This window comes from Hemiscyllium ocellatum, chromosome 3 (genome assembly GCF_020745735.1).
Source record: "Hemiscyllium ocellatum isolate sHemOce1 chromosome 3, sHemOce1.pat.X.cur, whole genome shotgun sequence".
NCBI classification, from domain to species: domain Eukaryota; kingdom Metazoa; phylum Chordata; class Chondrichthyes; order Orectolobiformes; family Hemiscylliidae; genus Hemiscyllium; species Hemiscyllium ocellatum.
The window spans coordinates 113,461,960-113,479,927 of NC_083403.1; the positions used below are offsets into that span (position 1 = coordinate 113,461,960).

General features: G+C 37.7%; 1 protein-coding gene across 1 annotated transcript in view; it reads right to left on the reverse strand.

Moving 5' to 3' along the window:
* LOC132835936 (CUB and sushi domain-containing protein 1-like) overlaps positions 1–17,968 on the reverse strand; it is a 2,426,762-nt gene that overhangs the window by 260,331 nt on the left and 2,148,463 nt on the right. The window contains exons 39-42 of the mRNA XM_060855058.1: positions 15,484–15,602; positions 11,712–11,781; positions 9,250–9,366; positions 2,147–2,356 (exon numbers count right to left, since the gene is read on the reverse strand). Coding sequence (XP_060711041.1) covers positions 2,147–2,356; positions 9,250–9,366; positions 11,712–11,781; positions 15,484–15,602 — 516 coding nt within the window. The remainder of the gene's footprint in view (positions 1–2,146; positions 2,357–9,249; positions 9,367–11,711; positions 11,782–15,483; positions 15,603–17,968) is intronic.

Sequence of the window (17,968 nt, forward strand, 5' to 3'; positions counted from 1 at the left end):
TAAAAAGAGAAAAAAAAAATGACTGGTCATGTGGGAAAGAGTTGGGACAACTGGAAGAACAAGTTACACAGCCGAGAGGCTGAATGCACTCTTCCATGATTCTTTTCTGTAAACTGGGTAAATGGAATTATGATACAGATTAACATTGACTTAATTGAATGTTACCACAAACTCAGAGAATGAACAGCCTACTCCTGTTCCACTGCTCACTGGTACATTTTATAAATAGAAAAATCCATTAGATAGCCTTTACAACCTTGCTTTGATTGATGAGTTTCGCAGTGTTACTGTCCACAAGATTTAGTGGGATAATTCAAAATAATATTGTCTAGCTTTACTATCTACTCTTATTCCTTAGCATCAGTTAAGTGGTTTCCTAAATGAATGAATCATTGGCATCACTACCATTCTGGTCCAAATTATTTGAAGTCAATAACTCAAGCCAATGAGACCAATATTTTCTGCAAGTCCTTTAATGTTTGAAACAAGATTAATATACTTAAACTGCCATCCACTCTCACTTTAATGTGCTATTCATAATTCATTTTTATAAGTTAAACATGTATTATTTCTGAAAATAAATTCTCTCATAATAAATTTCCTGTGTAAGCACATAGTGAACAAGCTGCTTTTTTATCTCCATTTTCTTAGGGGGAGTCTGAATCAATGAAAGTATTTGCAGGTTCATTAACAGCATGTTCACACTTCTTTCATGAACTGAACCATCTGGATACCAGTTGATAGACTGGCTATTCTTATATTCTTGGGGCAGCATAGCGGATCAGTGAGGCACTGATGCCTCACAGAGCCAGGGACACGAATTCAATCCTAGCCTCGGGTGCACATTCTCCCTGCGTCTTCGTGTGTTTCCTCCAGGTGTTCTGGTTTCCTCCCACAGTCCAAAGATGTGAAAATTAGCTGGATTGGACATGCCAAATTACCCAGGGAGTTCAGCAAGGTTAGGTGCATTAGCATGGAAATAGAGGATTACAGGGATAGGGTAGTGGGATGGGTCTGGGTGGGATGCTGTTCAGAGGGTTAGTGTGAACTTGTTGGGCCTAATAGCTTGTTTCCACACTGTGGGGATTCTATATTCAATGCATGGATCCATGATCTTAATACTTTCCTAAGCCACCTGAGGGAGAAAGTGCCCTCATTCAGATGACCTAATTAGTCTGTCGAATATCAATCCTAAATTCAGAACTGGATTTCAAGATTTTCGGATTAGGATTTGAACTCTACACCTTCAAACTCAAAATAGAATTGCTACCAAAAGACTAGGTTCCTCCTACTACAACTACCAAATACTATCAAAGAAAGGGATTGGCATTGAATCTTTTCAACTCTTAAAGCTTTCCAATATTAAGAACTACACCTCAATACTTTGCTCCCTCAGGGAAATTTTCAAAACTGATCAAGTATGTATTAACCAACTTTTCATACATACCTTAAATTTTCTACAACAAAACTTTGTTTCATCATGAGTAAAGCAAAGAAAAATGTCGGATACAAATGTATGAGAAGACCTGTCATCCTTATTGTTTGTACAATCCACAATACAAAAAAAATCTAATAGTTAGGGTTTAAAATTAATGCAATGCAATCCCTCAAATGGAGTAACTTCAGACAAATGTGTAAGTTTCAAGAATGTGAATTTTTTTTTAATATTAAAAAATATAAACACTTAAAATTCCTCCTCCTCATCCCCCTTCCCCCACCCAGAAATTACTTTGGATCTTAAATTCTCACAATTTTAAATGTTGCACTTTATATTTATCCTGGTGTATTATTTAATGAAAAACAAATAGAATAAAGAAAGACCAAACAAGCCTGCAGAGAACAGTATTCCCATTAAATACCTGTGCAGAATTTTGTAAATTGATCATTTTAATTATCTATCTGTGCTGCTTTCTTTCAAGGAAAAATTATATTGAAACTTTACTCAAACACACTGCAGCACCGCACAACCTGTGGGGTTTCTGCTGAAAGTGCGTTTCATACTTTTACTCCATTAAGAGAGAAATAAAACCTACAACCAATGTAGCCACTAGCTATACAACTTTTGAAATAGGTTAAAGAGAGCATAAAACAAAAAAATTGCTAGTTTCCCCCTTCCCCAGTCGAAACTTGTTCCTGCTAATCCTACCTTGGTAGGTGAGCTTGAAGCCTTGCTTGTTCTCAGAGTGATCACTGTAGAAGTTGATGATGGTATCATGGGTGGTACTGAGGAGCATTGGTGGGAGTTCTGCTCCACTGAATCGTCCAATTAAAGAACTAGTGTAATGCGGCCCATTTCGAATCTCCAAGAAGTCATGATTGGCTTCAGTCGAAAAATTCAGAAATTGAATTACTGCACCTGCATTGATAAAAGCAACACTTAGCTACTAAAAAAAAACCACAGGAAAGAAGAAAGTAAAATTACTCAACCCGCATTCAGTATTATGCCTTGACTTAGAAATCTTCCATATATATTCATCATCTATTTCCAAATCAAAGAGTAGGGCTTAAGTTTACATGCTCTGTTCTGAACATAGGTACTGTGCATCTTCACAAAGATGAGCTTTACCACTTATCAGAAATAAGAGATAAATCTCACAACTACTTTACAAAATATGAATGAAAAATCATGTCAAGTGGACACATTTTGAGTGGTAGAGGGAAAAGACTAATGTAGAGTCCTTAGGAAAATTCCACAATATTGGTCAAAGAAGTTTGATATTCTGGTGAGGTATCTAAGCACACAGCACCACTCACAACTGTGAAATCAATAATCTTCAGCCTGTTCAGCTTCTACCTGTTAATATGAGCTTGAATCAGGTCAGAGGGTCAGACTGTAATATAAACTTAATGCTTCCTTCTACTTTATTATACTGGTCGAGTTGAGCTGGCTGAGAATCGAGTGAATACTGTAATTGGAGTGCTTTAACAACATGAACATAAAAATCTCACAATCAACTGTGAACAATTATTTTCTTAACCATGGGAATGTACATATGTGAGTGGGCAGCTGATCAATTTGAAAATTTTTCTCTCTCTGCAGCAGCACCAAACAATTTTAAGCATCTTGACATCTCAGTTGAGCCACGGAAACCCCAGTAAATTGTTACCGAGAAATGAAAAGAACCCCTGTGGATATTCACTCCCATTATTTATACCACACAAATGTGCATACGTCAAATACATGCTAAGTATTTGATATGCCCTGTGTTAAATCCCTGAAATGCATAATCAACCATTATTGCTTCCTCATCCACTTTATCCCCTTCTCTGAGGAAGCTGCAGACCTGCAAAAGATTGTATCATTTGCTAGACTCTGTTTTCTCTGAGTTCTATACCCTAATGCATCCAACATCCACAGCATGTTCTTTCTGATCGGTATCACAAGGAAATGCGAAGAAGCCAAGAACCCAACTGAGCTAACAATCTCAGTGCAAATTGGGAATTACATTTTGACTTTGTGAGCTGATAAGTTCAATGCAGAATATAAGGTCTCACTCTTGAATTGGTAATGAATGTCTCAATAAATTATTAAAGGTTCAAGAGATTTATGACAAATTAATTGGATAACATTAAGAAATGGTATCTCATTGTTTGGCCCTTTTTAGTCCAATGACATATTTAAATCAAATTCTTGAAGTAAAACTATAGTGAACAACTTGTTTAGAATAATGCACACAAAAGGAGTTTAATTTAAACAATCCTGCCTGTTAAAAAAAAGATAGTTTTTTTTAACTTCTCCAATGATATTTTGGTTTTAAACAGGTAGGAAACTCTGTTGATGCTGGACCTACTGCTTCTGGACTCAGCCTCTGAAGGGAACCCCTAATTGGCCATTTAAGTGACTCAATTGACCTTCTAGTGAAACATTATTCCTTAATTCTTTCTCCCATGATTTAATTGGGGAGAGTAAGGAAGGGGATGGGGCTTTTCACTTCACATCTTTCTACTCCATGACCTCATCATGTCCTAGTTCATTCCTGATTGGAAGGAGGTTATATGATGCTCTAATGCTCGACATCACCTCTATCCCTTTTCATATGTGAAAGAAAGGTTTTTCCTACAACTTCAGCATTGTGAATGGATATGATAATAGCTCAAGATTAAATTGGGTTCACTGCATTATCTCCAAATGTTTCACATCACTGCAACCCTGTCTCTAGGACATTCAATGCAGTAAATTAACTGGAAGATTAAGCCAACCCATGGTGCATGATGGAGGTGTCCCGTTTAATTAATGTTCTATTCAGATAGATAAAAACAGGTTCAGTCAGAAGTTAATTTGCATTAACTGACACTGCTAAGTAATCGTTTGTATTATTTGGCACGTGACTTAGAACTAAATAATTTATTACTGAGCTTGGAATGAAACAAAAATAATCACATATTATTTGCCAAACATAACAAAGCACTTGCAACTTTTATTTACATCTAATCACCGTGTGCATCATTTCACAGGAATGCTTGTGTTTACATGAACTGTTTTAGCCTGCGAGGCATATTAAATCAGGACATGTACTTTAACGCTGCTATTTCATCTCCTGTGTGTGGTCAGCCAGTCTTTTTTTAACCTCAATATTACCTTTGACACTTATTCTTCACACCACCTTGTCTTTCCCCTAAATTAGATGCAATGTAGTGAGACTTGATGTGCTAATTTTGCGGTTTAATGCGACACAATTCTATAATTTAATTAGTGGCTTGACCTGAAAGTCGTAACCAAGGAATCTCGCAGCTCAAAGTTGTTATCTTGGCTTGCAGATACCTACAGGCAATTGTATGTCAATGATTTTCGCTTAATCTTACGTCCATTCATGGGCTTTGGGCATCACTGGCTAGGCCAGCCTTTATTGCCCATCCCTAATAAAAGAGGCAACCGCATTGCTATGGGTCTAGAGTCAAATGTCAGCCAGCTCAATTAAGGATGGTAGATTTCCTTCTCTAAAGTTCATAAATGAACTGGACTATTGTTCCCTCAACAATCAATTTTACGGTTATATTAGATTCATGGTTAAGATTTTTATTGAATTCAAACATCACCATCAATTATGGTTAGATTTGAACCCAGGTCCTCAGAACATTGCCTAGATCTCTAGGTCCAGTGATAATACCACTAGCTCAAGCCTTCCCAAACTTTGTAGCAAAAGAGCAGCAACACTGTTGCTTTCATAAACCATGTACGATTCATCTTATGCAGGACTCCCATGATAAATACTTAACTGCCTGAGGGAAAGTTATAGATAAATGCTCCTTGAACCTCAAACCACGCAAATAACTAGATTTTTTTTTTCTTCTTGATATCTCTGCAACTCAACTCTATTTAAGTTCCCTTCAGATTAACATATACTCTCATCTCACAAAGGAAGAAACACTGGGACTTATCAAATATTGGCCTGATCACTCAACAACTAATCTTGTGCTACATATTCTTTCATCTCTGCCTCTTTAACCTTCTACAAGATAGTTTGAAAAATGGTATCACTTAGTTCCAGTCTGTCATTCAATAAACTCTTGGCTGATCTGAGTGCATCCTTAACTCTTTCTGACTGCCCCCAATACAACTAAATGAACGAGATGTAGGAATCGGCCATTCAGCCTCTCAAGCTTGCTTAGACATTGAATCAAATCATGGTTGCTCTGGTTGCATAGCTCAAATCCACATTCTTGCTTAATCCTGATAAACTTTCACTCCCTTGCTTAGTAAGGATGGATCCACTTCTACCTTAAATATATTAAAGGTCTTTACTTCCACTGCCTTTTCATGAAGGGGATTCCACACTGTCATGACCCTCTGAGAGAAAGGATTTCACCTTAGCTCTATTTAAATGGGTATCCCTTGATTTTTAAACAGGTAACTCTTGATTTTTTTTCCCCAAAATAGAACATATCCCCTCCACATCTAATCTGTCAAGACCCTTCAGGATTTTAGATGCTTCAATCAAGTCATCTCTTACTTTTGTAAACTCAAACCTTGTCTATCCAATCTTCCTTCATAAATAATCCTTGGCTCCCTTGTAGATTGAAAGCTCTCTAATTCAGCCTTGGGTATATGCAATGGCTGTCCTTCACTGCTCGCTGTTGAAGAACAGAGAAGCATTTCACATCTCAATCCTCCATGGAAGATCCTTTATATTTAAACTGTGTCCTCTAGCTCTAGATTCCTCCATGAAGTGAAGCATCTTCTCAACATCTCATTGTCAAATCTCATCAGAATATTATATTTGGAATACGATCACCAATCATTCTTCTAAACATCAATGACTATTGGTCCAATCTACTCAATTCCTGAAAAGACAAATCTCTTCATCCTAGGAACCAGCCAAGTAAACCTTTTAAAAATTAGTTCTGCTGCCCTCCAAGCATTATTATCTGTAAACTGTTGATAATTTATTTTTAAAACTTTATCTTTCAGCATTAAAAGTAGTATTACCGTTCATCAGTGTTTGAATTTGTGCTTCACAGAAAGGCACCCACTGGCTGTGATATATTAAGTGTTTGTTTGCAAAAATCTCTTCCCTTTCTTTAGCCACAAAGTCATTTTTCCAACAGAAGTCAATCAATTTGGAAAGCGATGATATCTACATGAGCTTAAGCAAGGGAGCACAGATAATCTTCAATGAGGAGAACAAGCACACTTCAGATTCCTGATGTAGCCACTGAGAAATCAATAATATTCAGAAAGAATTGATAAAGATGCTTCCTGGAAAAACTGAATGCAGAACTTACCTCAATTTTAAAGTCAGATTCATATGATTCTAAATATTCTTGAATTTTTAAAAATAGTGGCATATGGATGTTGGTGACTTTTGTGAAGTGATTTAAACAAAGACTACCCCTTATAGAACAGTAACTTAATCATGCATATATCAGAAAGCAAGAAACTTCCTTTCTGTATTAACAGAAAACTGGTTGTGTGGTGGTTATCTCTTGTTCATTATGAGTTTTCAACCAGAGGAGAGTTAGTGTTTGCTTTGTCTCAAGTTCCATGGCTAAAAAAAGCCTTCTGTTTTAAACCATGTAATGCTATAGCTTAATTTTCCCAGTAAGTAACTGGGAATTTGGATTTTTAAAAAAAGTTAGAGTAAGGACATAAGCTTGCCTTTGGTTCGAGATAATAAAGGATATATTTGAATCTTTTTTAAAAAACATACAAATTGAAAGACATTAAGGTAGTTTGGAAGAGGTCTGACTGGGATTAGATGTAAATTTAATCTCAATCTTAAAAAGGGGTTTATTTTCTTTTTTGACGGTAGGGTAAGGGAATAAGCCACCTCAGTAAGGAAATTTAGTTTGTGAAGTTTCCAGACTAGGACTGTTTTGTTTAAAACATCACAGATTATTAGAAGCTGAGAAGATCTAAGCTCTCAATTTTGTATTCATTCATGGAAAATAGTCACAGAAATTTACACAGATCTCGGAACAAAAACTGGAGAAAATTAGTTAAGTCAGAATTTAAAATTGGATAGAAAGGGATATTTTCTCTGGATTTGACGATGATGGGAAATCATGGAACAACATTTAGTTAGGTATTCTAAGATTATTTTCTAACTGTGTTCTATTTTTGATTTTTTTTTGTTTTTGTCTTTGAGTAGTAAATCATTGATATGTTGTTGAAGTAAATCTGTTGGTTTGTGTTCCTAGTGAATGACCAACATGTTAACTAAAGTAAAATAAAAAACTGATCCATCAAGATAGATTTCACTCTGGAATCTGATTTGACCACAATATCATCAGCTAGGACAATAACAAGTCAGAGCACACACTCTCACAAAGCAAATTCAATATTATGACATCACAGAAATAATTTCAACATGCAATAACATTTTTTTTTTCTGCTCCATAGCATTAAGTTGTTTTCTACTTAGATGTATCATGTCTTTTCAGTGTATACAATGGAACTGAGTTTTAAATTTAAGCTACATAATCAACTTTTTAGGGGTTGTATTCATGTAACATTTATCTCAGTGTTTTCTACTTGTATGAAAAACCAAATGCATCTCATGAAGCAATAGATATTCAGCTAATACGTGTATTTAGTCAACTATCCTGGATAGCAAATCCATGTTTCAAAGTGCAGATCTTGTTCAATCATCTTAACCAATATTCTATTCTGGGCATCCAACATTATCTTGATAATGCAGGAGCCAATCATATCACTATATCCTCCAACTAGCAATTTTCATCTAATTCCTTTTTACTATAGATTCTGTGTTTTCAGTGTTTTGTACTTTATGTCACCTGATTGTGGAGAACACTATTTTTAATCTGTAATATTTTCATTTGGGTTCCAGAAAATAGCACAAATGCCTAATTTTTAACAACCTCTTATTGCTAAAATTGAGCTTGGATGGGTGGATCATGGTGGGACAATGTTGGCCAGGCTGAGGGATGTATCCAATGATGGTCTCTTCATGAGGTAAGCCTATTGGATCCTGGACTGAAAGAAGCCTAAAGGACAATTTTAACACTTTAAATTTTTATTTTCCTTGTGAGCCAAGAGGATTCCTTCCACCTGTTCATCTCTAGCCTATCCCACCCCAATTGTGGAACATAATCTCTTCCTGTGTCCCCCACCCATCCCTCCACACATTCCTTTCCTCCACAACCATGGCCAGACCTCTCAATCCATCCCTTTTGAATGGTCATGGTAAACACTGTACGCTATGCACAGTCTACCTCCTGCTCAGCTATAGAGTCTTTTCTCCTCTCTCTCCCTCCCAATTGTGCACAGACTCCAGACCCCAATCACTCATATTGCCCTCCAAAATTGTGGACACTTTGCTCTCCTCCACTGAAAAATGCCTGTGGGTCCTCCCTCCCTTTCGTTGGGTGGTTAATCAGGTCATGCGTCTGATAAGAATCCACAAGCGAGGCCACATCATTGAGATAGGCAGATCCTCCAGCTCCATGATCCTGCTCCTAATTTCATAATCTTTCACCGAGTCCCCACGAACCCTCCCTAACTCGCTGTAAAAATTAACATGCTATAGAGATGACACTTTTTAAAAAACAGTTATACCAGCAGAGTCTGCTCCTGCCCCAAGAGACAACCAATTGTCATCATGTAATGACGTGAAATAAATAATGAACGAAACTTTAAAAACTGACTGAAGAAATTATTTTTCACAAGCGAGAAAGGGTTAGTACTCGACATAATGTCTTCATTTCAAATTGACTTCCAAAGTTGCAACTGGCATTCATAAACACTGCATAATGTTGAATAAAACATCAGTATCTTTTTAGCTTCCTTACCATATCCAATGGGTAATAAAATTTTCCACGTGCAATCCAAGTTGCTTGGGTAATTTCCAGGAAATCCAGGACTTAGGATGACATTGTTCATGTTTGTCAATTCGCCTCCACATCTAGCTGATTATTAAGAAAGAAAAAGCCTTCATTTATTTGTTGCAGCTGCTCTATGGTCTAGTGTGTTGTCTCTGTGTCAATTACCTTCCCTTAATTATCAGAGCTGCATTCAGCAGAGATTTTATAGCTAACATGTTCAATGTGTAACAAACATGAATTTGAAAGTGAGATCCTATTTAAAGTTCAGTTTGTAATTTATGTCCAATAACAAGTCACATTTACCTGGCACATTTAGTACCCCAAGACTGCACAACCAAAGGTACTTTTGTGAACTTTAATCAGTAAATATAACAGCTTATAACCTATCCATCTGAGAGACACCATTAATTCCACTAGCTAAGCCTAATTCTATTCCTCATGCACAAAGGGGCAGATTGTTCCACTATGTGAATCTGTTGACTACAAAATTTGTTTCAAATTCCATATTTGCATCATCGTTTGAATTCAAATTCAGCAAATAACTCATGCAGATGTGACCTCAACTAAGACTCCTAGCCAGCAAAATTGGACAGAGCCCCAAAACAGAAGTGGGCATCGCAGTGCATTCAGCAGGCACCATTTGTGCTGCCCACTAATTTGAAATTATAACCGTGTGCAGCAATCAGCACTGACCCTCAGAAGCAAGGACCACCAAACATGTCTGGACCTAGCCACCACCTAATGCCAGCTAGCATTACCAAAATCCAAAGTCAAAATATCATGGATGCTGGAAATCCAAAACAAAACAGAAAACTTTGAAAGTGCTCAGGAAGACAGGCAGTGCCTGTGGAGAAAGAAACAGAATTAAACATTTCCACATAGCAGGCTGCTCTGGAAGGTTAAATTGCATGAAATCCAGGGGAAACTGGCAAATCAGACACACAACTGGCTTGATAGTAAGAAGCAGAGGGTAATAGTGGAAGGATGCTTGTCAGACTGGAGGCCTCAGGGGTTGGTGCTGGGCCCATTGCTGTTTGTTGTCTGCATCAATAATTTGGGTGAAAATGTACAAGCATGATTAGTAAGTTTGCAGACGACACTAAAATAGGTGGTATTGTGGAAACTGAGGAAGGTTATCAGAAATTGCAGTAGGACCTTGATCAACTGTGGAAGTGGGCCAAGAAATGGCAAATGGAGTTGAATATAGATAAGTGTGGGGTCTTGTATTTTGGAAAGTCAAATCAAGGTAGGAGTTTCATAATGAATGATAGGGTCTGAAGGTGTGCAGTGGAACAGAGGGACTTTGGAGTTCAGGGGCACGGTTCTCTGAAAGTAGACTCAGAGGTAGACAGGGCAGTGAACAAGGCTTTTGACACACTGGCCTTCATCACTCAGGGCAAGCTAAATAGTATTAGCTTTGGTGGACATTTTAGCCGGCATGGACCTTTTTGGGCCAAAGGATCTGTCTCCATGCTGTGGTACTCTATGACTCCGTGACCCTTCATTGACCTGAAACAAATTCTCCATAGAGATTTTGTCAGCATTTTTCTTTCCATTTCTATTTTACAATAATAAAATCAGCCCGCATCTCTGAAAGAGGATGTCCATGCTGGCTGAAGGAGATGCTAGACCATGTTGCAGACTTTGAGTCAACCTGTCAATTCTAAGGAGCCTAGAGGATTTTGATAGCAAGTTGGCACAAAACTTTGTACGGAAATCACAGCCTGTGCTTTTCCGTGTGCAGGAGTGGTGACCAACTTCAGATGGATTCTTGTAAACCCAACCAGCATGTGGATGTTTCAGCTCCCATTTCAATGCAAGCAAAACCACCTGACATCATTACACCTGCTATAAAGTGGATACAGGCAATTTTGGGCAATATTTATGGGGACTGCTGAGGCACTATCTAAGGGATGATCGTGGCTACGTGGAGCATAAAACTTCCTGTTCTCTCTCAGATAATCTGCTCATGGGGTTTTGTCATAGTTCTACAAAATCAATTCACAAGAATAGCCCAGGAATCAATCCCTGCCAAGTGGAGAGGTATGTACAACCGTCAGACAATATGTTCTCTGACAATTTCAAGCAAGTGCAAATTTTGAACCTCTTAAAGTCCATGTTCTTAGGTTCAGAATAGACACATTTCATGTGTGATTGCTTAGAAACAAAATAGTCTTGAACTTATCCAACTGGCAACACAAACAAAACCCCAGCAATATGAGGTGGTACCAGGTTCAATTCCCATCCCATGGTGAATTATCAGATTTTATTTCTGATTGCAGTGAGAACTAAACTGAGCTTCGAGATGTCCAAGGTATAACTCGTCATATAAACATTTCTCACTCATTGACTGGTATTGCAGCATAATCCTTCCCTTCTGTAACTAAATTAGAAAATTCACCAACTGACTGGGATCTTTGCTCACTTACCAATGCAGATCGGAGATGGGTAATTCCAACGGCGGACAGTTCCAGGCATACATGAAACATGAGCTTGTCCCTAGGAAGCAAAAAACATTCCAATCATATGCCAGTTAGTGGTAAACTGAAACAGGTGCAGAAAACCTTATATGGTCTCTGGCAAAATAATGCTTTTAATATTCAGTTTGACTTGTATTACTGCATGTGAAAGGCAGATTTGATAAGCATGATGTGCTCCCAAAGTTTCACTGCAGATGAATCATGAAGATTAGAACATCTAACGGTAGTGTAGTGTTGTAATGTCGCATGTGTTGGTAGGGTCAACATAAAGTACTTGTTTCATTTTCTGGGAACAATGATGAAATAGACTGAGAACAAAATGATTGATATCCTATTATGCACAGATCCCTGAAGGTTTATGACTATCGTGGAGAAAACATAGATAAAGCTGATAAGGTATTGAGTTCTATTAATACAGCCAATGTCATTTCATAATTTTTCAGGCCATGAGTTAAACCAAATTAGATTCACTCTTTTAGTCTCTGCTATGAGATGGATGATAATTACTGTGAGAAGCTCAAAGAATCTCAGCTTCAAAGATCAGCTCATTTATTTTAGAGTAGTGTAGACTTAAAGACAACTCAATTAAAGTTTATAAAATAATTTGAGTATTGTATTGATTCCTATTGATTGATTTTTCCAGTTTAACATAATAGAAGGGGCATGAGTCTAAACTATATAACAACAGGAACAGACAGCATTCGAGGCAGTTTTTCATTTTCCAGGATTGTAAGCCTTTGGAATATGGTTGGTGATGTCACAGGTATTGAATCTCTGAATTTCCTTGTGAGGGAACTAGATTACATTCGACTGAAACAGAGATCAAATTATATAGAAGAATTGCCTTAATAAAAACAGTTGGTCCATGTGATGTCCTGGGCTTGTTTAAATCTGAGAGGAGTCCAACGTGAGGGTGTGCTGGTTGGAGAGCATTTTCCAGATTATTCTTTCCCATTGTTAGTGTTTTTCACTTCTCTCAGGAGATTATATTCCTTTGGCAGTATAGCAGAAGAAAGAAGTCATCACGGGATCAGATGGATTTGATGAACCAGTCTTTATGATGTGCTCATCACATTTGCAGCAAAATAAACTGAGCTACAAATACAATGAAACTTAAGAATTCCATACACTATATGGAATGACCAATAGCTTTCTACTTTTTGCAATCATTGTCATATTTTTCAGAGTAGAAACATTCCCGTGACTGTCTATCTATAGGTATTAATGGTGGAAGGAAGAAAAAAAAACTCTTCAATATTAATTTCCCTATTCATGCCGTTTAGACTCATTTAAATGCACATAAGGGAACTTGCACACAAAATTAAAATTTTAGTGGTGATTATATCACTGTTTCATCTTGGAGCCTGTCAAGTGTCCTGTCTATCATAACATCAGCAAATATTTCAGGAATGTCCCATGTCTGCAATGGTCGAAGTTATTTTACACATAGAGGTTACAAGTTTATCCAATTGCATACAACTTGATAACTCAGTGCGTATGAAGTAAAATGGTTTAATAACAACATTTTAATAAAGCAGCAGGGACCCAGTCCCAAGCTCTGAAATTTAACAGTGCAATCCAAAACTCTCAAATATTATTATTCTACAGGTCAGCAAACAATTAGTTGCATGTCATGGTCATAAAAGAGCAAAATAACATTGAACTGAAATACCGAATGTTTTATTAGTAAAGAGTAGGTAACTGCTTGATAAGCTGATAGTAATCACATAATATTAGTGAATCATCCTGTCACAAAGAAACATCTGAACATGCGCTGAATACTGGTACTGCTGCCACCTGCAGCTGCCAGTACACCTCACCATAGCCAGGGAAAAAGACAATACTTCAAAAAGGGTGGACTTCAAGTCAGGAATTTATATTGTCTCTTTACAAAGAGAGCAATACCTGGAGGGGGGTGGGGGGAATGTTCAGATAGGGTAATTGAACCCTAGGACAAAAGTCTCATTTAAGAATCGACAGATGGTGTTGCAGGAAAACAGTGAGTTTGGCATTCTGCAAATATCATGTCAAGTTGAACAATGGTCTTCTCTTCATCCAAAAAAAAATCTTGTGAAGCAACAAGGATGTTAACTGTTTATTTAGATTTATACAGAATTCACAGTGCAGAAACAGGCTATTTGGCCCAACTGGTCAGCACTGCTCCAAAATTGGCTTCCTTCCACTCTACTCTGTATCAAAATTACCTTCTACTTGTTTTTTTTTCCTCCATTATGTACTTAAATATATTCTTGGAGAAGCTGCCTAAGCTATTCAGCTCAACCACTCCACATTATAGCGAGTTCCACACTGTCACCAAAGTCTGGAAAAAGAAGTTTGTTTTGCAGGATTTATTAGCAACTGTCTTATATTTTTGACCCCCAGGTTTGGATCCACCCACCATTGGAAACATTGAACCTCATAATCACAAGTGAACACACCTCTTTAAAAAGATGAACAGGAGGTCTTTTTTTCTGCAATACGTCAAATATAGCTGACATGTTGCAATCAATTTTGTCAAAACCACACAAATAGCCGAGCTGTCTAAAGATGTCTGGGCATGTGTGACCTTGATACATTTAACAGGAATTCAAAAAATGCCTTTGATAATCAAGCATATGAGAATTTATTAGGTAAGTAACAATGTGATTAATAACTCTACCCTTTAACAAGAAAATGAAAATTGCCCTTTTATTCTTAGTCTGTTAATTTTTTAAAAGTCTCAAAGTCCCTCTTTTTAAATATATCTTAATTAAGGGGGGGGGGGGGAACCACATGTAATGTTAGCCAGCATTTTCATGAGCTTTTTTTAACGCTTCTTTTGAAGCTTCATACAAGATGTGGGCTGGAGGATGGTTTTAAATGGTTCATAGTCAAATGTATCAGTAAGTGCATTATGTTAAAAAGCATTGCTGAGAACACAATGTTCCTTTGTACGGATCACATTATTTTTTCAGGACCCAAAATAGACAAGTTCTTTCTTTTAGACCTACACAAACTGACAATTATATGACTAGCATATTCAGTAGAGACCAGACTAAGGCAAACAAAAATCACATTTATTGCTCACTAATCATAGCTGTTAACCTTTTGACTTAACTCTTCTCATTTTTAGGAAGTGCATAACTGAATCCCAGTAGAGTTAGATCAAGTAAATGGTAGAAACAGATGAAAAGTGCATAGTATGTCACATTTCACAAGCCCATCTACTATATGTATTGATGTCCCGTAGGATATTTTTGATCGATGTCTTATATATTCTATAAGCCACCTACTTCTGGGATGAAAGCACACTTTGCCTGTGCATAGGGACAGAAAGAGGCAAAGAGGAATTAATCAAGGTAAGACACATGGAAGATGCATTCATGTGCATTCCATTTACACATTAAAACAGAAATTCCAATGAGGAAAAGATGAAAAATGGAAAACAAATATAAGTCTAGAATGTTGACAGCTCAAGCCTACAAAATAGGTTCATTTTCTACACATCATTACTTCAAATGGAGATCCCTGATACATTTATTCATATAACACGTTAGAGAGATACTGTTATGCAGTAACATACCTGTGCAACACTGCAGCAGGAATTGCATGAAACCATGCTGACTCTGACCTAGTTGATAGTTACACTGAAGGACTAGGATTGTGATATTATAAATCCTTTTCAATAGTGTAGTGCTGAGATACACAGAAGCAAACAAACCAAAATCTATCTTATACCTACCTGCAGCGTATAGCCAGATTCACAGCTAAAAGACACCACATCATTAACCAAATATCTATCTCCAATCTTTATTCCATTGCTAGGAACCACTGGATCAGGACAGGTTGTAAGACCAACAGCTGCAGTGAGAAACACATATTCCATTAGAAGCAAACAAAGGAAATATAAAACTCAAATATTTGGACAATTCTTAACCTACCATAATGTAAAAAAATTAAGAAACACATGATGACATTATTCATCACATACTATTTAATGGATTTATACCTGACTTCATATTGACAACAAAACCAAATACATCTGAGAGTTGTAATTTAAATTTACATATTTCAGATACAAATTTGGTAGAACAACACTTGTAAGCATTTTCTTTAATACTGTGAAAGAAAAGTGTTCAGTTAATTCTGATCAGCAGTTCCACCACTTTATATTGCTTTACTCTCTCCTGGTGGCACTATTCCCTTCAACAAAGCAAGAGAAAGACTAAGTAAGTTTCAACTGAAACCTTTATTCCAAACACTTACTTTCAGTAGTACAAAAGCACCCTCATCAGCTACTGTATTTATTTCAACAGTGAAACAGAGTTTAAATTAACATATACTACGCAGTGACCACCTACAGCCCAATTAGTAGATGGCAGCTGGTAATGAAGTGTTGGGTGAAAATTACCATCAGAGTAAATAACAACATGGGAATAGGCTGTCAATTGATTTTGTTTTAGTTTAGTTGCAGTTATTCAACCATTTCAATCCATATGTCGTGGATTTCAGCATTTCAACTCTGGATGCTCTGTAAAGCAGACTCTCATCTAACTCCATAGAGAGAGGAATAGTTTCTGAAAATGATAAGGTGAGCCGTGATTTTAAATCATTGTTGAAATACTTCTGCTTCATTAAAGCACTGAGAATTAGAGATAAGCACAGCTGAAATTTCCAACCACTGCCCAATGCACTCCATTTAATCTTTCCAAGATGAAATCTTGTTTTTGTTTTATCCATTCTGTACTGTGCAAGCCAGCAGCAATTTGTGACTATTATAGCATTCAGGGAACAGGTATGTTCCAAGATGTTGTTATACTTGACAATTTCAAAATATTAGTTACATTCAATGCTGGTATGAACAAGAATGGGGCAAGTTGCAATGTTTCAAGGAGTCACGCAGAACAATCCAAGGCTTTGAAACTATCAATTTTAGCTGAAAGGAAACAATCAGAGGAGAAAGTTGTTATCTTTGGGATGCCAATCAGTTAGGTCCTCAGAAGCCATGAGAAGGAGCTCTTTCCTGAAAAAATGTTGCTGCTGAGGCAGGCTCCAAACCTTTCAGACTCAGGAGAATAAGCAGAGCCAGGAGGTATGGCTAAGTATTGAGCCGATGGCTCAGGAAAAGGCCTGGGAATTGTGGGGGCTCAGGAGAAGTCTTGAGAGATGAATAATTCAGAGCAGCTGAGAGCAAGGATAAAGGAAGTCTACAAACGATACTTGTTTTTTAAAGCTGAACAAGATTCAAGCTCAGACGAATATCATGGTACTGACTGGTTTTGTGGAGCTAGTTGTCTGTGTAATACAAAAAGGTAAAAACAATGACTGCAGATGCTGGAAACCAGATTCTGGATCCGTGGTGCTGGAAGAGCACAGCAGTTCAGGCAGCAACAGAGGAGCAGTAAAATCGACATTTCGGGCAAAAGCCCTTCATCAGGAATAAAGGCAGAGAGCCTGAAGGGTGGAGAGATAAGCTAGAGGAGGATGGGGTTGGGGGCACCTTCCTCTAGCTTATCTCTCCACCCTTCAGGCTCTCTGCCTTTATTCCTGATGAAGGGCTTTTGCCCGAAACGTCGATTTTACTGCTCCTCTGTTGTTGCCTGAACTGCTGTGCTCTTCCAGCACCACAGATCCAGAATGTATAATACAAAAACTCTGCCTCAGTGCAGTGTTAAGAATCCAGGGTGGCACTGCTCCAATTGGGAGAGAGAACTATCCGAATGCTGTGACAGTCCCTGACAGAGCTGTGTTTGAGACTATTCCAGTGCTGGGTCTTCAACAATATTGGTGAGTATCACACTTAAGTCCAAATATGAACGATTATTGCGAGCCACCAAAATGGAACCCACAAAGGGAATAAATGCAGGCTTCAGTTCACACTTACAATGTGAGCATCTTGATCTTGCCCGTTCACAATGGTCTGCTGTATCTATTGAAACCGGGTACCAATCAGGTCTCATCTATCTTTTAGCTCCTTGTACTGCTAAGCATCTACGTCTACAAGGGGAGCTTCCTCTAGCTAAATGCCCTCATCCTCAGTCTCGGAACTCTGCTCCCATTCCCTTGGCTCCTCAGCATCTAGAACATTGTCTCATTGCCTGTTTTAACTGCACAGAACAAGGCATACCAGGTTGATGTGGAACACTCCATCCGAACTGGAGGGCTCTCCCAGATTGCTTTGTGGTGGAACTACACCTTCAATAGCCCTATTGTCTACTCCACCACAA